This window comes from Chiloscyllium plagiosum, unplaced genomic scaffold (assembly GCF_037043375.1).
Source record: "Chiloscyllium plagiosum isolate Xiang-an unplaced genomic scaffold, Cpla_swu_hap1 HiC_scaffold_31, whole genome shotgun sequence".
NCBI classification, from domain to species: Eukaryota; Metazoa; Chordata; class Chondrichthyes; order Orectolobiformes; family Hemiscylliidae; genus Chiloscyllium; species Chiloscyllium plagiosum.
In genome coordinates, this window is record NW_028270169.1 from 35,300,759 (window position 1) to 35,326,847 (window position 26,089).

Sequence of the window (26,089 nt, forward strand, 5' to 3'; positions counted from 1 at the left end):
TCTGTGCTGGGCTGTTCCACTGACATTAATTGTAGGGATCATTGCCTTGCATCCGAATAGGGAATCCATTACAATTGGCATTGGGTGCCATTTCAAGCTAATCTGAGCTGTGTTCTGAAACTAAACTCAAAAAATACAACAGAATAAAGTTCCTACCTCAGGTTGGCTGCAATCTCGGAGGTTTGAATGCATGGTTTGCTCCCTCTTATTATAGCACAGCACCTTTCTGCCAGTTGAGATGCCAACCACTTGGATCACCCAATTGAATGATTACTGACGTCAGATGAACAGCTATTTCCTTTCTAGCTCCAGCATTTTACAACTAGTGAACAAGGAGTCTTCATTCTCTTTCTAAAAGCCCCCTTTGATTTTCCTCCTGATTTGCTCTCTGCAGTGAGGAGGAGACGCTAACTAATTAAGCAAATCTGCCGTGACAAGAAAATTGAGGTTTTCAAATCTCTTGACAATAATATGCCTTTTGCAAATGGTGGTGCTGTCAGTGGAATGCCTGCTGGTGGCACTGTTGAGTTGATTCTCGGCTGCATTTGTGGGTAACCCTGGCAGTGGGTAATGTATCCCATCCACATGTTTAGATTTGGAAGGTGGCTTTTAAGTTGGCACGCAGCCCCCGTGTGCTGTAAATGAAAGTTAGTGAGGTCACCAGAACCAAACTAATACATTTGCAGGAGCCCTTGAGAGTCGCTTTCTGAGTGCTGACTGTGTTTGGAATTTTGCACAGATTTATTTTTCACCTTCTCTTTTCGTCATACTTCAGTACTTTATTCTATTTTGCCCAACTCTGATACCCCTTCAGGGCTGTCGTTCATGTAACCAATATCAACGCTGTCTTTTTAATTCTCTGGGAAAAGGCTATTTTTAAATATTGTGCTGGACGTAGACTGACCACACTTGACAGTGAATCATTCGTATGAAGGCCCATCACCTTTTCAGAGGTAATGTCCTTAAAATAAATGGTATTTTTCAGGCGTTGAAAAGTGCATCAAGATCTACACAGTCTGTGCACTCCAGGCTGCGTTTCACTAATGGCATGATGTCAGTGGTAAAACTGCACTGATATATCATGGCGGCTATTCTTAAAGGCAGCACTCTCCTCTACTGGAAGCAAACACACTGTGATTTCTGAACAGCACTGTCACCTGCTTAGTACCTGTAACTGCTTCTTACATTATCTTTCCAAATCATGGAATTTCATCGCCATGGATACGAAGAGCTATAATCCAACAAGGGTCTGGTTAATCTGATGTATTGATGTGGAAACTTCAGGTATAAAACAAGCACCAAGGTATCCAAATGCTTTTAGCCTGAAGTCCTTCATCCATTATATCAATACAAGTATCAGAAGAAGCCTCTAGGACACACACCATGATGCTAGTTCCTTTCATGTGCTAAAGAATGAGCCTAACAGCTGTCTTCGGCCTGTTCCAACAAGTTGATTGGCTTGGATTTTGGAAGCAAGAACCAGGCCCACACGTGTCCTAACCAGCAATGGTATTTTGAAGTGAAGCCCTCCTGTTTGACTCAATGCCTCAGGAATAAGCCTTGTCTCAACTCATTGCATATGCACCCTAATTTTTGACCACTGTTGATTCAGAAGTCGGGAGTTTGACAAATTTAGACCTGGAGACTTTTCTTCTGAAATGTCTCAAGTTAGTGATACTTAAATATAATTTGGATAAGAAGGACGCAGGAGCTTTGCTGAGGTGGCTTCACTAACCAGTACTCATCTGCAAGTCCAGTTGTTTGAAAATAAAATTGAACTATGCTAAAAAGGGCACTTCAAAATGATGGACAACTGAAGATAGACTAGATAACCTTTTTGATGAGTGATTATCTTTTGTTCCTGTAGAATTAAGTTGGTTAGAAGTCACAGGCAGAGGAATTGCTCACCCAGTTCTCTTCAATTAACGATGTACTTATATCTGTGTTCATAGAAAAAGAGAGAATGAATTGAGTAGCACTAACAATAACAATTGAACAAGATTGCTGGAAAACCTGATCTGATGGAAATCTATGATTCCAAAACGCTGGATGAATGAGTGCAACCCAATACTCAACACAATATAGTTTGCAGCAGTCGGGCACAGATTTGTGTCTTTGTTTCCTTTGAAGATATGCTTTTGATTTTGGAGGCGTATCGCCTTGGAAGAAGTTTAGCATTTCCCACACAGGGGGAAGATGAAAGTAACTCCCAGCAGCTCGAGTGGGCCTCCGCAAGAGTGGAATTCTCAGGCCTGAGGCAGATATTGGCTACGCCTTATTAGTTTGCTGAGGATGATGTACAATGATTCCTGAAAGGAGAGAGCAAAGAAAGAGCTTTAATGAGGAACATGAAGAAATAAATTGAAAATGGAAAGCTGAAAAGAAACCTGAGTGAAACGCAATGACACTGTGGTATTTGATAGATGGACAAGCAACATTTTTTCTATACACGATGATGAATTAGCAGCATCTGATTGGAAAATATGTTTTCCACTTATGTGTCCAACCTGAATTTTCAGTTCTCAAGAAGTTGTGCAGTGTACATTGTGAACCAATTGCCTGTTTGTTCGAGGTGAATGGATTAATTTCCCACTTTACAGGCTCACCTGATTATTACAATAAGAGCGCATTGCGTGTTAGGGACATCTGAAAGACGAGCCTGAGCCCGAGATTTTTAATTGCTTGTTCACTGTTTTTCAAGTGAGATGTTGAAACTCAACCCTGAAATCGAATGTAAAATTGAACTCCATTCTGCTGATAATTTTCGAGTCACATGTTTGATATCAAAATAAAGTCAGTCTGAAATCACAACTGAGCTAGATTTTTTAAACATAAATCGAATTGGATCAAATGTAGAATCGTGCCTGTAGAAAGCGGTCTAGACCCAGTCAAGGTCATATGTCACAAATAATTCCCAAATAAGGCACTTTTGTGGATGTGAGATTGAATATATCCAACTGCTCGCCTATAGGAAGAGGCGAAACTTTCAATATTTTACAACTTCAGTGCAGCGTGTCTGTTTTAAAACTCCCTCTTTTTAACTGTTGTACATTCTCCTAAGACACGTTCACATTGTTTATGATCGTTCTTCCCAGCATGCCAGACCAAAAATATTCTTGGAAATTACTCCAGAGATTTCACTGACAGCATTTGGGACAGCCGTCTGAAACAAGAAACACAATTTTCCTTGCATTCAACAACAACTTATCTTTATATGGCACATTTGACAAAACAAGATGCCCAAAGATGTTCAACAACAGCAACATCAGCTAAAAAAAATTGATGAGAAGATGTTGTCAAGACAAATGACCAAAAGCTGTATTGAAGAGCTAGGGTTTAAAGACTGGCTGAAAGGAGGAGAGAGACATAAAGAGCTGGAGTGATTAAAAATGGTAATGCAAAAGCTGCCAGAGTTCAAGGATTGGATAATCCTCAGAGGCTTATTGAACTGAAGGATGTTACAACAATGGGAAAGCATATCGACAAGGGTGTGGAATTGATAATTGGTATGTTGCTGAACAGGGAGCTGTTGTAGATCAGTTAGCAGAGGGGTGTGTTGGGTGAATGACGGCTGCCAGGAGTTAAGATTTGGGCAGTGCTATTATATGAGCATAAGTTTGTCTGTGGTGCCGAGATAGAGGTCAGGCATGAGAGCATTGGCATAGTCAAGTGTAGAAGTCTCAAAGTGAGGGATGAGAGTTTCAACAGCAAAAGAGCTGAGGTAGGGTCAGAATTGATTGGTACAGACATGGAACTAGGCACTCCTGCTGATTGGGTAAATAGCTAATGGTAAGTTCATCTTGGGGTCAAACATTTTTGGATATATTTCTAATCGACCTGTTGAGAAATGTTATAATGAAGCAGGTGGAACTTGAACTTGTTACAAAAAAAACCCACAGGACTGCAGATGCTGGAAGTCTGAAACAAAAACAAAAATTTCTAGGAAATCGCAGCTGATCTGGCAACATCTGTGGAGAAAAAGCAGAGTTAACGTTTCGACTCCTGTGACCCTTCTTCAGAACAGGATGGGTTGTGAATTGTCCAGTTCAACTTCAACATCTAGCTGCCCAAGATGGAAATAATGGCTGGCCAATAGAGTTTGGGACAGGGACCAAAGGCAAATCCAATGGCTCCTGAACAGGGTTGCAGAGACCACCATGCTGAATTACCCCACGCCACAGGATACGCCATTCGTATCTGCTCATTCCAATGTTTTTGGTATCCAGGAGGGATTAAAGGATTCATTGACTGACTGGACATCAGTAAGAAGTCTGCAGTATGAACACCACTTAGCCTGTTAAAAGCTATCTGGAATCTCTTAGATTGGGGCAACAGCTTAATGAAGCTAACCCCTTTTATAAAGTCAGCAGCCTCCTCCCAAACAAAACTACCACCTGCTGCCCATGTGCCAGCTGGCCAGAGCACTGTTATTGTATTGAAACTGAGTGTCAGGCCCTTTCCTGGGGTTCTGCTTTTCCCCAAAGCCACCTACATTTCTTTCACTGGAGGTCAGCAGCCTTGTACCATCTCTGAGGCAGGCAGTAAGGTCATGCTGAATAGGAGCACTTCGCTTGGTAAAGGCACTGGGAATATTGCATTAAGGCAGATGTGTCACATTTTGTTCCACACTGAGTTTAAGGTTGCTCTTTGAGAAACTATGGTCAGATAAAGCCATCAGATGAGAACCTTTGTCTCCACTTTCTTCCTTCACCCTCTTTCAGTAGCATGTCCCACCCTGCATAATGACTGTTCACTCTCATGCTGCTTATTATTGAACCCATGTGTGAGAGCAGCTGGTTTGTAAAAGCCTCAGAAGTCAGCAAACCCCCTTCTGCGGCTATGACAACCACTCAAAGCACCAAACACCTGTAGTATTGAACCAAAAGGAATCTACAAGGAACATACTGTAGGAAGCAGATTGCGTTAAATAGCATTGTTGTTGTGAAGGTGTGTCTTTCCTGTTGCTGAACCAACATTCAGCCATGTTAAATTCAGAAAGAGCGTTAACTGCAGTGTTGACTTAGGGTACATGTGACATAGTGGGAGTGTCCCTACCTCTGGATTAGAAGACCTGTGTCCAAGTCCCACCTGCTCCAGAGATGTGTCTGAACATCTCTGAATGGTTTGATTTGAAAATGTAACTGGGGTAACTGGAGTGTTGATCTCCAAGGTGTAACATTGTGGACACAGCACCATCAGCCTGCTGTGCAAACTTCAAGCAGCCATTCTCTGCATGTGTTCATACCTTCATCAACATGATGCCCAGGGTGATTCACCCCATAAGTTCCATATTAGAGCTCTGAGGACATTCATAGCATCTATCCAACCCTATTTTCTCACTCAGTAGCTTTAATCTTCCTGTTATTTAGTTGGAGGAAATGTCTTCTCATCTATTTTGGATGTCAGAGATGGTGGAAGGATTCAGAGAGGTGGTACCTCAAAGTTTCAGGGATAATGAGTCTCAGTTGACTGCTGCCCACTTTCCCTGATACACTAACAGTTTGTCGAGCAAGTATTGGGTTTGCATGACCTGAGGAAAAAGTGAGGACTGCAGATGCTGGAGAAGGAATGAAGAAGAGCTTTGGTTCGAAATGTTGACTCTCCTGCTGGATGCTATCTGACCGGCTTAGCTTTTCCAGCACCACACTTTTTGACTCTTTCCATGACCTGACTCAATGAATCCAACCTCACACTATTCTCCTCTTTGATAAATCAGCGGAAGAATTTTCTGCTGATTAGTGCAAGTGGTCAAGATAGAAGTTGTACTTGACCAGAACACACCCCCCCATAGTAATCTCCAGTCAAGCGGCACCTAAGGTGCAAAAGATTCACATGAATAGCAGCGAACATCATTGGAACAGAATGAAATTTAAATTTCCCATATTTGTCAGGACCTCTCTGTAGAACCATGTCTCTGAAGACTACATTTCACAAGAGAAGCAGTGATGATGCCATTCCAGGTACTGCACAGTAAGCATGGGATTTCCAACAACTGTTGGGTGCACATAGCAACCCTGAGTTTTCACATCTCCGATATCTTCCAGGCTGCCACTTGGAATTTTCAGTCACAAAATTCAGCAAATGATGCACCAAGTGCATGAAGCAGGCAGCATATGACTTACTTACAAGAATAAACTATTTCAACTTGTTCTCCATGATAACTGAATAACGAATGAACGAGCAGAGGCTCTGTTCTTTGGAAAAGAGGTTATCTGATAGTCTCGGGAATTATGAAAGGATTCAGTAGGGTAGATATCGCAAAGCTCCTTCTGCTTGTGGTGTGATTGCAAACCAGGGTGCATCAATAGAAGTGACTAATGGGACCAATAAGATAAGCAGGGAAATAATTGATGATAGAGATAGGAGTGTATGAAAGTTTGCTCCCACATGGAGTAGTTTTGAAGCAAATGCATTTGTGCATTGAAATGAAAGTTAAAGATTATGGATGTGAGAGAGAGGAATAGAAAAGTATCATGAAATAGGGTGGGAAAAGGTTCCTGTGAAACACGTTTCTCTTCTGGAAAAAAAAACTAGATGATTCTGTGGATGCAGTGGCTATCTACAATTACTCCAGATGACACGATACTCTAGACCTCCACAGAATCGTGTCAACAATTTCACTTTCTTTATGAACACACATGGGCAATGAATATGCAACTTGTTTGTGACTACCATATGCAGCATAATGCAGCCTTCTTTGTTGGAAGATGAGTGTAAGGTTGACTGCTATGCTTTGAGCCCATAGTTGATAATATCAGTGGGAGGTGTCATAGAGTTTTACAGCACAGAAACAGACCCTTCGGTCCAACCAGTCCATGTTGACCATAGTCCCAAGCTAAACTCCCAAAATCGCACCTGCCTGCTCCTGTCCCATATCCTTCCAAGTCTTTCCAATTCACGTACTTATCCAAATGTTTTTTAAATGTTGTAATTGTACCGACATCCACTATTTCCTCAGGAAGTTCATTCCACACGCGAACAACCCTCTGTGTAAACGATTTGCTCCTCTGTGTTTTTTAAATCTTCCTCGTCTCACCTTAAGTATGTGCCCCGTCGTTTGAAATCCCCCACCCGACGGAAAAGACAACTACCATTAACTCTATCTATACTCCTCATTATTTTATAAACTTCTATAACATCACCTTTCAACCTCTTCACTCCAGTGAAAAATGCCCCAACCTATCCAGCTTTTCTTTATAACTCAAACCTTCCATACCCGACAATATCCTGAGGGGTGGGGTGGGAAGAAGGGCTCCTGTCTGACCTGTGGAAATTAGAATCAGGTTGGTGGAAACATTGGAAACCTTCCCACACAGTAAGGGAGCTCTTTATAAGGATCAGTGTGCTTTTGGGCTATTGATTGGAACTCCATGATGCAGCAAGCTCCTTGCCAGTGAACATCCAGTGTGGTGGATGTGTCCACTATTTAACTTGATATTTCTTAATCTGGAAGAGAAAGAAAATAGGGATGCTATTTCAAATTTTACAAAGTATTTCATGTTCTTGGGATGTGTAAATGGTGAAACATCCCTATTAATTGCAGCTTGAACAAAGTCTTATCTCTATCTCAACTTGACATCACTAGTACTGGTATACTCCTGACTCTGGGTGGCCATTCTAGCTTCCTGTTAGATGAGTTTAGTTAAGTGGAAGGATTATTTTTAATTGCAGTTAGAAACATTTTTAAAAATTCATTGATTTTGATCGAAGGAGTAACTGGTGGACACGTATTGGTTTGTATTTTTTAGAGCCTTTTAATAGACCAAGTGGTTTGAGTGGTCTGAGATCCTTAAGTAACAGCGCCTTTGGTGGACTGGGGAACCCTTCAATCAGTGAGTATTTCTGTCCTTTCAGTTCTTTGTATGACTCTCTCATGTTTTACGTTGAGAAGTGATACTTTGGCTGAGACTTGAGCAGTACTAAGCCAGTACTGAGAGTTATAGCACAGCCAGGATTGTTTAGCCATAAAACTAAACCAACTCCATGCTAGTAATCCAAAAGAAAGATAAGCATATGCTCTTGAGCTTGTCATTGGACTAGATTGCATCTGTGTGGATCACGCCTGCATATGTTACAGCTGGGTGTGTCACATCTATATGTTGTACCATTCTATATACCTGTGTTTCACACCTGCATACACTATGCAGTCTGTGCATGTGCCACGTCTGTGTATATTATCCCATCTATGCCTGACCTGAGTAAATCTTTCCTCTTTGGATCTTACCTGTGTATACTGCACCTATCTGTGCATATTACACCTATTGGTTGCATTTGTCTTTATTACTGCTGTGTTGTAGCTGTGTAGTACATCTTTGTCATGTCCTATCTGTGAATATTTGTATTATGCTTGTGCATATTATTATCAGTGCCACACCTGTACGCTATTTATACGGAAAGTATTTGTGTATATTGGTGTCACTACTGTGTATGTCAAATGGATCTGAATTAATTACATCTATCTTTAGATTCAAACAGCTGACCTATCTGAACTGCAGTATCCCTTTTACTGTTTCTTTGTATCATCCTTGAATGAGAAATGTTTTAGCAAATCTGTGCCGGTGTATTACACCTAATATTGGATTATATCTGTCTCCTTGAGTGCAGGCTATATTCCCAGGCCTTGTCCAAGTCATCATGCATTCTACACAAGCCAAACTTTGAATGACAGCAGATTTCTGGACCCATTAGACTGAGGGTCACTTCCACAATAGGGTGTGCATTTTCAAAGTCAAACAAAAGAGGAGTTGAAATGTTTTAAATAAAAGTTCATTGAGGTTTTGGTAACTCTGATTGACTTCATAACAGAAGCCCTGACACAGATGAATGTCCCTGAACTCCTAAACTGTCTCTGTTTCCAGTCTACATCCACTCTTAATCCCAGTCCTTGTACTTAGCAGTATGATACTGCATTCTGCTGGTGATGTAGTGTACATTGTAGTTCTTTTACTGGATTTAGTTCCATGCATTTTAAAATTTTTGATAAATTCAAATTTACATTGTGTTTCTGATATACACTATTATGGTCTTTTTGCATTATCAACCCTTGTTTTCCCTTGCCTTCATTTTGTTTTGATAGATTGCCATTCCACATTGTAATTTTGAAAATGTCTTGGAGAACATATGATGAGTTGATTCCATTCATGTGTCCATGAGCTGACAAAAAATTAAAATTCAGCATTTATGGTTTGCAGTTATAATAGAGAACACCTTTAGTGCTGAGTCATACTGTGCATTTTAGATTAGATAACATTACATTAGATTAGATTACATTACAGTGTGGAAACAGGCCCTTCGGCCCAACAAGTCCACACCGACCCGCCGAAGCGCAACCCACCCATACCCCTTACCTAACACTACAGGCAATTTAGCATGGCCAATTCACCTGACCTGCATATATTTGGACTGTGGGAGGAAACCGGAGCACCCGGAGGAAACCCACGCAGACACGGGGAGAACATGCAAACTCCACACAGTCAGTCGCGGGAATTGAACCCGGGTCTCCGGCACTGTGAGGCAGCAGTGCTAACCACTGTGCCACCGAGCCACCCACAAATTGGTAGAGTTTGAGCTCACACTTATCTCAGTGACTCCACACGCACTTCCCTGATCTGAATTATCTCATGTTACAAACCCCCAACACGCGAGTTCTGTAATTTACAGAAGCTTTCTTGTACTACTTGAGGGAAATGTCAATATATAGTTAGATATGCTGATGGAATATTGAATATTAAAGAACTTCAAAACACATAGGAATATGAATTAATTGTTGTGTTGATAATGCTGGGTTGTCTTGTATGAGCAGATAGGAAATCACCGTATCAGTGACTCAGGACTACTGTCTGCTGATCTTGGATTAGTGGTGCTGGAAGAGCACAGCAGTTCAGGCAGCATCCAAGAAGCAGCAAAATCGACGTTTCGGGCAAAAGCGCTTCATCAGGAATAAAGGCAGAGAGCCTGAAGCGTGGAGAGATAAGCTCGAGGAGGGTGAGGGTGGGGAGAAAGTAGCATAGAGTACAATAGGTGAGTGGGGGAGGGGATGAAGCTGATAGGTCAGGGAGGAGAGGGTGGAGTGGATAGGTGGAAAAGGAGATAGGCAGCTTGGACAAGTCCGGACAAGTCATGGGGACTGTGCTGATCTGGAAGTTTGGAACTAGGGTGAGATGGGGGAAGGGGAAATGAGGAAACTGTTAAAGTCCACATTGATGCCCTGGGGTTGAAGTGTTCCGAGGCAAAAGATGAGGCATTCTTCCTCCAGGCGTCTGGTGGTGAGGGAGCGGCGGTGAAGGAGGCCCAGGACCTCCATGTCCTCGGCAGAGTGGGAGGATGAATTGAAATGTTGGGCCATGGGGCAGTGTGGTTGATTGGTGCGGGTGTCCTGGAGATGCTCCCTAAAGCGCTCTGCTCGGAGGCGCCCAGTCTCCCCAATGTAGAGGAGATCGCATCTGGAGCAATGGATACAATAAATGATATTAGTTGATTTACCTCTGTCTGCTGATCTTGCTGACTGGATTTAGAGTTGCAGTGCTAGGAACATGCCATGATCTCTGGCTTGTCCTCTACACCAATGATTTCCGGAAGAAAATGAAACATTAAAGAGGAAGGAAGCAGATTAAAATCCACAACAGACAGTCTGCTTGCTAGTGGCAGAGATTTGATTCAGCAGAGTTGTAGCGCTAATGTAATGGTAGTAAAACCAGTTCAGTGACTAGGAAAGTAATTTGGAATCATTAAGAAAACAGCAAGATGGGTAAACAGAGACAGTTAGATGGAGCAAAATGTACAGGAACAATAATAAAGAACAGGCCTGGAGGCAGGGATAGCAGGATAGTCAAAGAACCCAAAATATTCTGGTTGGTAAGGAAAAGGAGCCAAACGTTAAAAAGAAAAGATTTTGAAAAAAATACAAGATAAAGCGAAATAGTGAATTAAAATGCAGAAGGAAAAGCGATGAAGGAAAACGTAAATACTATTAATGGCAAGAAAATGTTCACGTTAAGAAGAGTGAATGGGATTTAGAGTCAAGGTCATTATGGCTAGCTCATAAATCAGTTTGTTTGGCAGAAAGTACTTCAACATGGTTGCTGTTCTCCATTGACATTCGTTGCTGTTACTGAAGTATTGCAGCAGTATTATGTTGCACAGGATGGTGCTGTTGGTCTGCAGTTGGTCTTTTATATCTAAAAAATTAGCCGGAATTTCATATCTCATTCTTTAGTAAATTAGGTTTGATATTTTAAAAAGTGGAAACACTGTTAACTCATGGAGCAACATTTCTTCTGCTACTGGAAGGGTGACCACACAATGGTCCATGGGCAGCATTCTTCCCCCTACCGTTCTTCTGTATCCTGCAAGTTTGGCACTTTAAGTCGAGGTATTTTTGTCTTGATGGCGATCATGTTTATTTCTCTGTGTTCTTCCCCTCAGATGTTAGAGTACAGAAACAGATCATCTGGTCTATTAAGTGAAGACATGACTTTTTAGTGCTGAGTTCTGTGATATACCATCATTGCCTTGTTCCCTGAGCTTTCCCTGACATTGAGCTATTGGCAAACTCGAGTGAACCTTCAAAAAGCTGTGTTCACAGACCCAAGTCAATTCACATTGATAACTCATTCTGTCACTCAACATATCTCGTGCATTGTACACTTAAGAGGAGTAGATTGCAAACACAGATGAAACCCTTGCAAAACATGGTCTAAATTGTTGAAGTGAAATTACAAACCAATGTCACTTAGTCTGTTCAGATATCTTTATCGTAAAGAAGCTGTATGTACATGTGAAAAGCCTGTATAAATCTGACCTGTGTTATAGATTGTATCTCAACAATTTTAGGAATTCTGGTTGGTGTTTGATGAGTTGGAATGCATCCAGTTCAATGTTGCATGGTTTGCTTTGCTTTATTTTAAGGGGGTCAAACCCACATAAAATGCATTCTTCAGCCTTATTTGAAATTTTCTCATGAAAAGATTTATTTTAGCTCATGCAGATGTTTTAGATGCTCATTGCACTGTTGAAATGATACAGAGTTAGCAAAGTAGAAGATCTCAGGAGCTCAGTGCCAGTTAAACTCAATGTTGGAAATTTTGGGGCTTGCCAGAACTGATGCTGAATTTTACCGTGTCCTTCAGGATATTAGGGTGAAATTTGGTCCTGAGCAACTTGCTCCCAATGGGACAGACTAAACTATTTTACTATAGGCAGCCACCTAATAGGCCAATTGCAGGCCTAAAGTCCAACCAAGAAAGATGAGTGCGCTGCTGACCTAATCAGAGGACCAGAATCTCTGAGGTCTCAGCAGATCCATTACAAGAGGTGGTTGTGGCTGAAGCCAGACAGAGGAAACCTCAGAATAGAGACACCATCGTAGAGGTAAGTTCATATTAATACTGTGGATAGTCAAGCAGAAAAGCTGGATTAATCATCTTAAAGGTTAAAGCCCTCCAGTGGGAGTGATGGCCCATAGGAATTTCCTCTTCTTCTGGCAACACTTTCTAGAGGGGGTATGGAGCCTCTGATCTGTAGGACAACCACCGCCATGAAGCTCATCACCTTTACGTGCAATGGAACTTGGGTGAGGGACGACCTACTGTTGACAAATTGCAGTCGTCCCCTTACAATGTTCCTTATCAGGGCCTAAATTTATGAAAACTGGCTTCATGCCCATTGGAGGGGGCAACTGATCCGGTTCCTGCCTGCTACCGGGCAAGACTGCCCAGGGGGCACTATGCCAATACAGCACCTTGCTTTTTTTGCCAGTATCACGTGTTACCACCACCGATCCAAACCTCTCAGCCCCACCTCCCTCGTATTGACTGGAGGCCAACAAAGTTCTGCCTTTAATCTTGAAGATCCAACTGACCTATGGAATATAAACACAGCCAATGTTCATCCTGTTTATCAGCTTCTAGTGACCTATGGGCTTGAAAAGAGCCGGCAACTGAAATGTTGCATGAAAATAATCTCCATCATGACTCCTGCATGTGGAGTGTGGATAAGGGTAGACAGGCAAACTAAATTTGAACTTTCTTTGAATTAATCTTTTCCTCTTTGTTACCAAATTAGATGTGATCCTTTCAAATGAATTTAGCTTTCTTGTAATTTGTTTTAAGTATTGATGATTTGAGGGGTTGAATGCCAATGTATATTGCTGTAATCTTTCCCTTCTTGTTCCCAGCTGCCAATAGTATGTATACATTTTAAACTCAGAGTGCGTTGCTTGGTAAGTACTGACATGCCTACCTGCCAGACTTTTTAAACATTGTTTTTTTTTTGTATTTTTGTTTTCTCAACCATTTCAGCATCCAACACAATGTTCAGCCACAAAGATGGCCCCAGTATGCAGAGCTTTAGCAACCCTCACGAGCCTTGGAATCGACTCCACAGAACGCCACCTTCGTTTCCAACCCCACCCCCTTGGCTGAAGCCAGGGGAGCCAGAGCGCAGTTCCTCTGTAGCAGCTCATGACAGAGATAGAGATGTAGAAAAACGAGACTCTTCTGTTAGTAAAGATGAAAAAGAAAGGTACGAGGGGTTAAGCAAAAAAATTCATCCAATCCGATTCTCTATTTAAAAAGAAACAATGAACTCGAAGGTGTGGGTCATTCATTGTCATATAATGTCACGGCAAACTTCCTTCAAATCCAATTGGCTGATTCATGTGCTTTATTGGGCACCTCTACCTCAGTTAAGGATTCACGTATTTAATATTAGTAAATTTAACAGTCTTCTGATTTTAATTGACATTCGCTACCTTCAATCTTTAAAGTCAGAGAAATGTGAAACTCACAAGCTATAATTCGCTCAGTTTTGTCCTATGCCCATTTTTAGATAATATTCCAGCCTCCTTTTCCATTTCTTCCACGCATCCACTCTCTATTTGACAGTGGGTACAGGATAGCCTGTTCCTAGATGCAGCCTGTCACTACTCCGTGAAGTGCCTCCAGGACACATGTTAAAATAGTCGAGGTTGACTATCTCTGAAACATCTTTCTCCTTCTCCTTTCTTGATTCAGTGGTTCCTTTATACATAGCACAGCTATGATCTGAATCTCACTGGTGGAGGAAGAGAAGATATGCTCTGCCCAAACATTGTGTGGCACTGAAGTCATGTGTTCTCAAACTCTGCCCATTGACTTCACACCACTGAATTAAAAGATGCATAATTTTCTTTTAAAGAGCCATGATAAATAAGAAACTAAAATAAATAACGGAGGGAATTAAATCTGGGGGATGTGTGGTTGGGTTTACAGCCAGGATATCTTGCATGGTCACCATAAATGGAATGCTGTGGTGCTGCCTCATTTCTGGATGAGGAACATCTGATCATGTTATTACAAGACAAACATCATTATTCCATTCCTTATTGAATACAAATAGAGAGCCTATGCTCTGGAACAATAAACTGCTCTTTCAATGATAGCAGTATTAGATTTAAGTAGGAATTTAATAACGTTAATTTTAAAAACAAGGCATTTTTCACCATTTTTTAGGATCTTATTAAAGTATTTCTTTACAAATGATTATAATTGCTCGAGTAGTTTTCTGATCCAAAACTTCAGCTAATTAGAATGTTTCTGTTCATTTTTAATGGTGGAGCCTCTTTTGAAACCTAAGACTGCTAAAATCATTTTAATATTAAATTTATCAGTAATCAACTACCCAAACCAGGCAACTAAACACAGCATCAATATTCTGATTAAATTTGGAAACTGATATCCCTTGAACCTGTTTGTAGGCAATTAAGGAGGTCCACAAGCTAAAAATATCATATCATTCCATTTTTATTTTATTTTGCACAGAACTAACCACAAATATAGCTGTAACTGTAACATCACAAATAAGCCATTTTCTGTCTAGAATGATACATTATTGCTCATTCACTAATGGGTTCTTCAAAGAGTTGATTAGCTGCTGCTAGTGAAAAGGGAATTAACATGGTACTTCTACCGTCCTATTAACTAGAGAAATTTTAGTTAGCCTAGAGTATTCTAAACTCCAGCAATGTGAATCAGAAACAGTATGCTTGCCTGGTGTTTAAAATGTAGCTGTTTTAAACTGCTGCTAATTCTTTATATCCTTTGAAAAAAATATTGACAAAACTAAATAGAACCCATTATTGATCCTAGGTGTTCATTATCACTGAGAGACTACCATTGCAATGCCCATAAAGTTGTGCTAATGCTGTACTGTTGCACACCAGAATTCATTTTGACATGATGTGAATCCTGAAAGGCACACCTTCAAGTTCAATATGCAATTAGAGTACACCTTTGACAACACTGCTAATGGGATTGGCAAATAAAAAAAAGTTTGTTTATTTTTGGAATGGTTTGGAAAAATGTCTCTATTATTCTGTTAACAATTGACGAATATGAATTCCAATTTTTGTATTCCTCAATGTTGTTATGTCAATTTCTTACCTTATAATTTTTACTAAGCCAGTTAGATAATGCTGATGAAATGGGAGGAACATTTTATCGATAAAAATTTTATCTAGAAATATTTTAAGTCTTGTGTAAAAATCTCTATGGAGAGGTACAATTTATTAAAATAAGTGTCCTCCCATTTGTGGAAATAACATTGGGAATAGTTCACATCAATAATTCAATGTGGGGGAAGTGTGATTGTATCAATCTGGACTGGTTAATTTTGTTGACTTTGAACTTTTTGAAGCAATTTGGAATTTTCTCCCATTCCAGCCTCAACCATTTCTCAAGTTAAATCTCTCCGTCTATCAGGGTAGCTGTCTTGGCATCCCTCAGTATCTTACCACCGTGGCTAGAAGATCCATGCAAATCAGTGAGACCACTTTTCAGGGTGCACTGGCACAAAATTGATGAAGCTTGGGGAGGTAGAACTCCAGTCAACAGCTTTGTTAAGTAAAATGTGGATCTAAATACTCGATGTTAGTCTTTGTACCCTCTTTATAATCATATCGGTAAAATGTTATCACCATAGGGAGGAAGTTACACTGTTTGCTTTCAGCAAACTTTCAGGTTAATCTCTGCTAAATCAGATATGGATTGTATCCAACTGATCATTCGCTATTCTTAGTGCTGTTGGTTCTCAGAGGGGCATAGCCAGTGAAAGCAGTAGCATTCTGTAGTTAACTACAGCCACAGCTAAGAATAAGACTTAACCATTATCTTATTCCCTTCTCACTCATAGTAAGTGTGAGAATATTTCTTTTAATGTTTCCACTATCAATCTATATGTTCATCATTTGAACCCATGGACTGGATTTATCTTCTCCTGCCAGCAGGGGGCTTTGGTAAATACATCCTGTCTGCCACCCAATATAATTGTACCAGCGGCAAGGTGGCACTGAGGAGCCCACCTGTACATCGCTGCCACTTAACTGGCAAACAGTGGCCACACAAAGTGGCCAGTTGGGCAAATGACACACTAGGGGTTTCTCTCTTTTACTGGGACTCAAAGGAGGGTTTCTTAAAGTGTTGACTCCTCCAACCTTCTTCCCCCAGGACCTCTCACTGGTCCCCAAACGTGTAGTGAAGTCTGATGCATTGCAGCTCACCCCCTTGCATCGCCTGATTTTTGTACGAGGAGTGGCCACTGCCACTACTGGTGGCATTGGTACTTCCAACGTTGCTAGGTTCTGATTAGCTGTACCAGAGAGACGTCTCCAATTGGTTATTAAGTGATGGCAGGGCAGCTGTCCTTCCCTTGAGGAGACTGTCCACACCGCTGTCACTCTTTTAGCTCAGGGTCATGAAGGACAAGGGGACCATGGAACCCCAATCTCTTCAGTTTCATATTGCATACAAATGGGTGCCTTTGAGAGGGATGTTTTACCCATTTGATCTCAACCTTCTGGAATCTAAAACTTCAATGGCTTTCCATTCCAACTGAAGTTTTAGGTGAAGAGTGGGACCAAAAATTCTAGAATACTCTGAATATTGAGGAATGAACTGGATTTTAATACTGTTGTGGGAGGCACGGAAAGAGATTGCAGTGATCCTTATGTTAACATTCAAACTCTCTCTGCAAAGAGGACTGTAGGACAGCTAATATGACATCATTATTAAAGGCGATAGAAACTTCCAGAAGGCATTCAGCAAGGTTCCTCATAAAAGGTTAAATCATAAGAGAAGAGCAAAGTGTTGTAGGTAGAATATTGGCATGGATTGAGAATTGGCTCGTGGTCAGGTAACAGGAAGTGGCGATATGCGGTTTGTTTTCAGGTTGGCAATCCGTAACTAATAGGCTTCCACAAGGATCAGTGCTGGGACTGCAATTGTTTACAATGTATATTAATGACACGGACAAGAGAAGTGAATGTACTGCAGCCTAGTTTGCAGATGGCACAAAAATAGGCAGACAAGCAGGCTGTGAGAGGGATACAAACAGCTTAAAGAGATACTGATAAGTTAAGTCCACTGAAAGTTGGCACATGGAATATAATGTGAGAAGATACAAAGTTGTTCATTTGGAAGGGATGACCAAAGAACAGAATATTATGAAAGGGAGAAAAACTGTAGGAAGCTGCCACACAAAGGCACTGGGAGATTGTGTATGAAACCCAGAAAGCTTACACACAGGTATAGCAGAAAATCAGAAACGGCTAATGGACTGTTGGTCCTTATTTCAAGTGGGTTGGAGTATGAGTCGAGAAGCCTTACTGCATCTTTACAAGGTGCTGGTGGGACTATATCTGGTATACTATGAGCAGTTTTGGTCCCCTTATTTAAAGAAAGATCTGATTTCATTGGAGGCAGTTCAGAGAAAGTTAACTAGGATGAACCCTGGTAAGGAGAGATCGTCTTATGAGCAAAAGCTAAAAGGTTTGGGACTCTAAAGCGTAGAGAGAAGTTTAGGAGAAGGAGAGGTGATCTCATTGAGACATATGAGATTATTACTGAGCTTGACAAGGGCAATGCTGAGAGGATATTTCCCATCATGGGGCGTGTAGAACCAGAGGGCATAGTCTCAAAACAAAGTAGTGCCAATTTAAGACTCACATGCGAAAGAGTGTCTCGTCTCAGAGTGCTAGGTCTTTGGAACTCTTTGGCATGGAGAGCTGTGAGGGCAGAGTACTTGCATATATTTAGGGCTGACACCGGTTCTTGGTTAGAAAGGGCTTCAAGCATTATGGGGAAAGGAAAGGAAAGTGGATGTGAGGAATATCAGATCGTCCATGATCCTTTTGATTGGCAGAGCAGGCTTAAGGGTCCAAACAATCTACTCCTGTTCCTTTTTTCTGGTCTTATGGATAAACCAGGGCCATCAGGTTTAACATCATTGAGAGGGAAACTGTTGGAAAAATTACTGAGGGTTAGAATTAATCCTCATTTGGAGATGTAAGGATTAATCCAGGTTACTCAGCATGGCTTTGTCAGGGGAGATCATAGAATCAGAGAGATACACAGCACGGAAACAAACCCTTCAATTCAACTCGTACAAACCGAGAAGATATCCTAAATTAATATGGTTCCATTTGCCAGCATTTGGCCCATATCCCTCCAAATCCTTCTAATTCACTTACCCATCCAGATGCCTTTTAAATGTTGTAATTGTACCAACCTGCACCACTTCCTCTGGCAGCTCATTCTATAAACACACCACCCTGTGCGTGAAAAAGTTGCCCTTGGGTCACTTGTAAATTGTTCCCCTTTCACCTTGAATCTATATCCTCTAGTTTTGGACTCCTCTACCCCTGGAAAAGACCTTGTCTGTTTACCCTATCCATGTCCCCATATCCATTTTATAAATTTCTCACGTTTGATACGTTTTTTCCAAGAGGTGACAAGTTGTGTGGATGAAGATAGTACAGTGTAGTCTACATAGACTTCAATAAGGCTTCTGACAAGATCTCGCTTTGGAGACTGGTCAAGAAGCCACAACATTTAGGAGCTGGTTAAATGATCACTAGAAGCACCATAGCATAATAATAAGGACCAAGTACTAGAAAATGGGACTTGAGTGGATAGGTGCTAGATAACAGTATGCATTTGATGAGCTGAACAGCATTTTTCTACTCTGTGCAATTCTATAAATCTAATATTTATAGAATTATTTAAACAAATATTTAAACAAATCTCTTATGTATACCCAGTATGACCAGTATACCCAGTAGCTCAGTTCTGTAAAATATTGGATAGCAGTTCTTGCTGCTGTGTTTCATTGGGCATCTACGTAATAAGCAGGACATAGCTCTAAAGCATATGCATTATAAGGTTATTTTAGTAACCATGGTATTTTAGTAAAGATGGTCTTAAGGCACTTAATGTTCTAAATGTCCCATGTTTTGTACTGTGAATAACAGTCCACTCTATTTGGGCCTATTCCTTTGATCGTTTTCATTTTTATCTAGTAATCTGGATGAAGGAGAGTAGGTGGATGTTGGATTATAAGTGTTTTAAGGCCAGGGCAAGGACAAACCGAGAGAAAGATCACATTTCCTCAAAGTCAGGATGCAGGGAAGTGGAGGAGTGGGTAGGGCATGGACTTGGAACTCACCAGAGTAAAGAAGGTAATTTTAACCCAATCCAGTCAGTGGGAAACAACAATAATAAAACAATCACTCATTCATCACACTGCCTGACTTTAGCTTTCATTGACTCCCATAGAAAGTTTAGCTAGGAAAACCAATCACATCAGCTCCCTGTGGCAGGGTTAGGTTAAAATGACTGACAGAGAAAAGACCAAATGATAATTGACCATTGTGATGGCAACAAAATAAAAGAACATGAGGAAGATAGGGAAGAATAAGAGATTTTTAATACAAATGGTTTATCTTTGGCTGGAAAGGGTTAACTAACTTAAATAAAGAAAATTCCAAGTTTGATCAAAGTCAACACCTTGGGGATATTAAAGTTGTGACTTTCTCATCATTTTTGATATGGTCACTGATTAAAATAATATGCAGTTGGTGAGGTGTAATCTATGAGCTGCCTTTCATAGTATTGTGAAGTGGAGAATGGTAGCATGCTTCAGCATATTCCTGCTTGTCGTGGTCTATCATTTGCCTGTTGCACCTTGTGATACTTAAATATGTTCAGAATTTTGTCATGTTTGCTTTTTACTGTTATTTTAAATGAATACTGGAATTATTTTAACCACTATTTCAAAATGGTGGCTGAAGTAGTTTTGAATAACATAAGGCTGTATTTCTTTACTTAGTGAGCAAGATATTTTAACTTTCTTCCTTTTTATTGTCTAGAGTCTCCTTCCATGTACCAAATATTAGGACTGGCTGGCAGGAGAGGCTGCTGGAGAGTGTGCTAGTTTCATTGTGCTGCTACTGGAGTTGTATAAGAGCCTCAAAGTAGCTCTTCTTTTCAACTTTCCTCTTGTCCCCATATCCTGCTGAGCCTCCCCCCTTAATGGGCAAGTGGGTACATATCCATGTCCAACAATTCTTTAGATCTGTGTATCAGAGGATCAAAGTACCCAACGTCAGTGGCATTATTTTAAAGCTGTAAGGAATTGTTCCAGGGGAAAGGTAGCATCGGGGTGATACCTCGGACCTTATCAGCGCTCAATGTGTGTCATTTTAAGATTTTAATTCTCCCACAAAGCTTATCTAAAGCTTATAAAGTTCCAATGAAATGTTTGGCTTTTTTAAAACAATGTGTACTTGCAATACAATGGTGTTAAAATACTTCACTGTGTTAGTAAAGATCAGAGCTAGCTAAACATTCCCTGAGTTTTCATGGCTACTTGGTTTTTGTGAGGATTTGTATCATGATAGGACATTCTAGACCAAACTACAAGCTGGGCTAAATCATGTGTAACATGTACCCTGGCATCCATGGGAAACTCCACAGGAAACATTTTCAATCCTGAAGTCTTGTATCCAAACTGGAAAAGTAGCCGGTACCAAGTCAAAGTTTTGCCAAATTGGGTTTATTTTGTACAAAATTGGAAATCTGACAGCACTCTAAGTTAATATGAAGCAATGTTGGGGCTTGAGAAGCAAGTAGTTTTAGTCATTCAGACAATGTAGTACTTTTCTAGTGATATTGAAAATTGCATGTAGTGTGCGCCAAATTGCAGATGCATTTAATTCTTTCTGAGGTACTTTAAATTAGATTAGATTATTTACAGCGTGGAAACAGGCCCTTCGACCCAACAAGTCCACACCGACCTGCCGAAGCGCAACCCACTCAGACCCATTCCCCTACATTTACCCCTGCACCTAACACTACGGGCAATTTAGCATGGCCAATTCAACTAACCTGCACGTTTTTGGACTGTGGGAGGAAACCGGAACACCCGGAGGAAACCCACGCAGACACGGGGAGAATGTGCAAACTCTACACAGTCAGTCGCCTGAGGCAGGAATTGAACCTGGGTCTCTGGCGCTGTGAGGTAGCAGGGCTAACCACTGTGCCACTGTGCTGCCCACTTTAAACATTGCCATCAACAGTTTTGACCCTTTAATACATTCACTAAAAAAGAATTAGTCACTATTTTGAAATTTAAGCAGAAGAGAATCTAGTGTTTGTGCTTTGTTTTGAGCAAAGTTAGGTGCTGATTATGTTATTAGTATATTGGTCTGGAGTAGTTTCAATAATTCTCAAACATTGCTGATTATAAAATACTGTGCAGTTTTTAGAGAACATTGCTTTTTACTCCATTACACTGTACTGAGAACTATTGCCCAATATTAGACGAAACTGAATCATTGAAAGGAAAAGTAGAAAACTGTTTTGATTCCAATTAGCTGTTGGTCAAATCCATCAGGTTCAAAGGTGGTTGGAAGCCAACAATAAGAAGTGTTTTTTTTTAACAGAGGGTGAGATTCATTGCAGAATGCCACCATTAAGGAAATAGTTTGAAACTATCTTTAATTAATCGAGAACACACAAATTCAAACTTCCTTGTAAAAATGGTTTCTTGACACAGTAAGGATTAATGACTTATTCATCCTAAGATAAAATCGTGATAAGCAGATTGAGATGATCCCAAATAGGTTTTGTATCTGAACTAGGACCATTTAGCAACAAAAACCACTGACAAACGATACGTGGGATTGGAAGATTCAAATCTTAGACATCACTTAGATATTTCCAATTTAACTAGATTTTGTTCTGTAAAGGCTGACCTGAGCAGTGTAAGATATTGAGACAGAGGAAAGAATGTCCCTCCTCATTCATGCAATATTATCAGTCAGCTCAGTCACAAACTATTTGCAACATTAAAATGCAATGAAAGATAAAAAAAAATGTTGTTATGGCCAAATAAATATTATTGTAAATGACCTCCTGTCTTTTCAGTTCCACATGCCCAAACATCTGTGTCCAGGGAGCATGAAAGCTCTAAGAATTTTAATGCGCACACAAAATACATTGTTACACAAGCTGGTCCTTAAATGGATTGCCCTCACCGTTGGGTACTTTTTTCATAAAAGCTATTATATAATAGAGATATATTTCCTATTCATTTAGAATGGGAATGACATGACTGGTTCTCACATGATCGAGGCAGCCCTGTGCAATCCTTCATACGGTCCACAACACGTCTTAGTCTCCACTCCCCCACCTTTCTAGTTTGCCTTGATAACATTGACATGATTGCTGATATGGGATATTAAAATTATTGATTGGATTTAGGATTATTTAGGATTCCTTTTTTTTTAATAAATGGTCTGAAATCATCTGTTGCAAATGAGATTTTAAGGCAAGGACTTGCGATGGCAAAAATAAGATTTTGAGTCTAAGTCTTGTTTCTTTATTTGTGTATTTATCCACAGGGATAGTATTGAGAAGCGACACTCCACCCATGTATCCTCACCTTCTGTAAATCAAGTAAATTCTTTGGGACACAATCGCAGTTCCAGTGAGCACAACAGAAATCATGTAAATAACGAACTGCGAGATAAAGAAAAGCCCCGGGAACGGGATCTCACAGATATTTGGAAGGACTCATCTGTTGATGAGCACAAAGTTAAGGAAAATCATGCTCTTGAGAAGGAAAGCCTGGGATTGGAAAGCAGGATTGTGGAAGATTCCAGCAAGCATATGAATCGAGTGAATTCGCCCTATATCAGGCTACCGAGCACAGATAACACAAGATCCAGCAGTATTTCCAGCCGAGATGTAGATAGGAAAAGTGAGTCTTCATATGACCATCAGAAAAAGGCCAATGAGGTTAAAGTGAAGGAGGAACGGAAAGAAGACAATGATATTATTTCTGAGGTGATCCAGACACAAAGGTCTTCTGAGCATTCTCAACCCACCTCGTTGCCCAATGTCCATCCTAACCCCTCAATGACCTCCATGCCTATGGCTATGGCCATGAGTGGGGTGCATCCCATGAATAGCATTAATACATTGGACAGGACACGGATGGTAGCTCCTTTTATGGGGATCAGTCCAATACCAGGAAGTGAGCGCTTTCCCTATCCCCCTTTCCACTGGGATCCAATGAGGGATCCTTTGAGAGATCCCTATAGGGGATTGGACATTCATCGGAGAGATCCACTAGCCAGAGATTTCTTGTTAAGAAGTGATCCCTTGCAACGGCTGTCAGCACCAAGGTTTTATGAGACAGAACGTTCATACAGGGACAGGGAGCCCCATGACTACAGTCGTGATCATCCATTAGCAATCGACCCTAGGCGTGAACATGAGAGAATGAGCCACTTGGAAGAACGCGAAAGATTGAACATGCTTAGAGACGACTATGAACATGGCCGCCTGCATCCCATTCATGCAGCTACCCTGGATGGTCACATGCCTCATCCAAGCCTCTTGACACCTGGGCTTCCCAGCATGCACTATCCTAGAGTGAGCCCTTCAGCAGCACATCAAAATGGCATCCTTAATAAGACTCCTCCCACAGCAGCGCTGAGTGCCCCTCCCCCTCTCATACCAACAGGTGGAGCACGTGCTGGTTCTCCAAGAAGGACTACTCCCTTGACAAACACAGAGACACGGGACAGGCCACCTTCTCACACACACAAAGACATTGAAGCACGATAATGCAAACATGAAATTATCAACCAATCTAACTTATTAAAGACACCCTGTCAGTAAAGGCAACTTTTGTAGTGTGAGAACCCACCAAATGAAGCATTGGACTTCAGTGGACCCTACTCAGTGGGTGTGGCCTTCGCCACCATAAAAATGTAAAAATACTTTGCAGGAAATACAGTTTTGTACATTTTAAGTTTAAATTTTGCAAATGTTTAATGTCAATTTGTTCCTTATTTCCTGTTAATTTTATTTGTAGTATATATATAAAAAATGTGTTGTGAAGAAAGAGCAAGCTAAAAAGAGTAACTGCTATATTTATCAAGAATTTGGGTATGTGGTAAATGAGGCAACCTGAGGAGAGCTGAATTGTCTTTGAAATATTATGGTTAAGACTTGGAGTGAAGGCATCAGGCTGTATAGACAATTGTGTATAAAGGTAGTTCCTTGGTTGGATGGGACTTGGTACATATATGCAAAAGGAAGAGACAAAAAGCTTTACCATGTACAAATGTAAATAAATTTAAGGGCAGCTGTGTAACAGCTGATTCAGAAGTGTTGGACAAAGCGTGCTATTGGGAGATTAATTATCTGTTAACACAGTCTGCTTGTGCTGTGTTAGATAACTTTTTTTGTGGCTGTACAGATATTCCCAACTATGCAAGCAGGTGAATGCCCTGGCTTTTCATCCAAAAGTCTGCATTCCTCAACGGAGCCTTTTCAACACACAATTCACTTAACTGCAAGTCTAGCACATTACATTGTGTCTGAGGATTGTAAACTATGTTGATGAAGTAAAATTAGTTCTGTTGGTCTAATAGTGTATTAAAGTGCTATCTGAAGTTGTTTATTCTGTTTTGAAAAAATTCTATCTATGACAGTTGTTTCTTATGAGCAGAGATCTATTTTAGTAGTCACCTGAAGGTTTAGTTGTGCGCTTCAAATTTGTGAACTCCTGATGTTGTGCAGTGTTTTTGAGGAACAAAAAATAATGTACACTGGATCAGTAGTGCTAGAACTCAATATTGCCTATAGATTTTCATTTGCAGATATGCTGTTTACCATGTACGTAATGAAGTCCTTTACAGATCCTATTGTAAAGTGAAGCGACTCTGAATCTTTGGCATGTGCTTCATAAACAAAACTTGTGTTATGTAAATTGTGCCATGTTATTAAAAAATCGAACTGAAGTGTTCTCAGTCTATCTGTGCTGTAAGCTTGTGTTAATATTCTTTGCTCTCTTTATTGGCATTTCACAGACTGAGTGACTTAAAAAAACCCACAAACAAATGAAGAAATGGAAGGTGCTTATTTTATCATCAATTTTATTACTTGGACTGAGAACAAGCTATCTGTATGAACAACTGGATATTTGACCAGTTAAGCTGTTTGGAGAAGCTTCTTTTAAATTTTTTTCCTCACAATTTCTACCTGTTCTGTCAATTCTCTGGAAGGTGTTAACTTCTGTTTAGATATCTTTTGTAGATCATGTATCTCAATAGTATTTTGCAAAAGTGATCATTTTTAAATAGTTGGGTGACAATTATTGTATTGTACCATGGAAGAATTCACAGTCAAGCCCAGTAATGTTCTCATCCAACATCCAAAGCGGAAGCCATTGGATAGTGACCAAGACCAGAAACTCTGCTGCCTTTTTCAGCCTACATATCAATTGGAACAGTCTTAATAGTTGCTGTCATAGAACATTTGCATGGTTAAGATAGTTTAACCCACTCTTAAACATCATAACTGAAACTCCATATTTAGGTTCTTGCTCTGCATCTATTAATTTATCATTGGGAAGCTGGGCAAGTCTGAATAGATAGTATGGATGGGATAGTGGAGGTAGAGGCTTTGATGGGTTTCAGCAAGATAAATCAATAGGTGGCAAAGGAATTAAGCTTTATATTAATGTTGAGATAATAGAAACCCAGAAGAGCGGAAGGAGACTATTCAGTTCATTGTGTGTTGATATTTTTAATCTAACCTGTTTAGACATGTTATGACACAGCTCTGGAGCAGGTGGAGCTTGAACCCAGGCCTCCTTGTGTAGAGATAGGGACATTAACACTGTGCCACAAGAATCCACCCAAAGTGTGTGCTGGCTTTTTGCTTGTGCAGTTAGAAATTAATACCTCTAGCCTGCTTCCTCC

The 26,089-nt window shown here is 40.5% G+C and overlaps 1 protein-coding gene across 9 annotated transcripts in view; it reads left to right on the forward strand.

Annotated features, from left to right (window-relative positions):
- auts2a (activator of transcription and developmental regulator AUTS2 a) overlaps nucleotides 1–25,243 on the forward strand; it is a 1,204,773-nt gene extending 1,179,530 nt beyond the window's left edge. For 8 of the 9 annotated variants that reach the window (XM_043718594.2, XM_043718599.2, XM_043718597.2 and 5 more), the window contains 3 exons: nucleotides 7,749–7,832; nucleotides 13,299–13,521; nucleotides 22,715–25,243. In XM_043718594.2, the coding sequence (XP_043574529.2) occupies nucleotides 7,749–7,832; nucleotides 13,299–13,521; nucleotides 22,715–23,945 (1,538 nt within the window). In that variant the 3' untranslated portion in view covers nucleotides 23,946–25,243. The remainder of the gene's footprint in view (nucleotides 1–7,748; nucleotides 7,833–13,298; nucleotides 13,522–22,714) is intronic. The other variant, XM_043718601.2, reaches the window with a different exon arrangement.
- The last annotated feature ends 846 nt before the right edge of the window (nucleotides 25,244–26,089 follow it).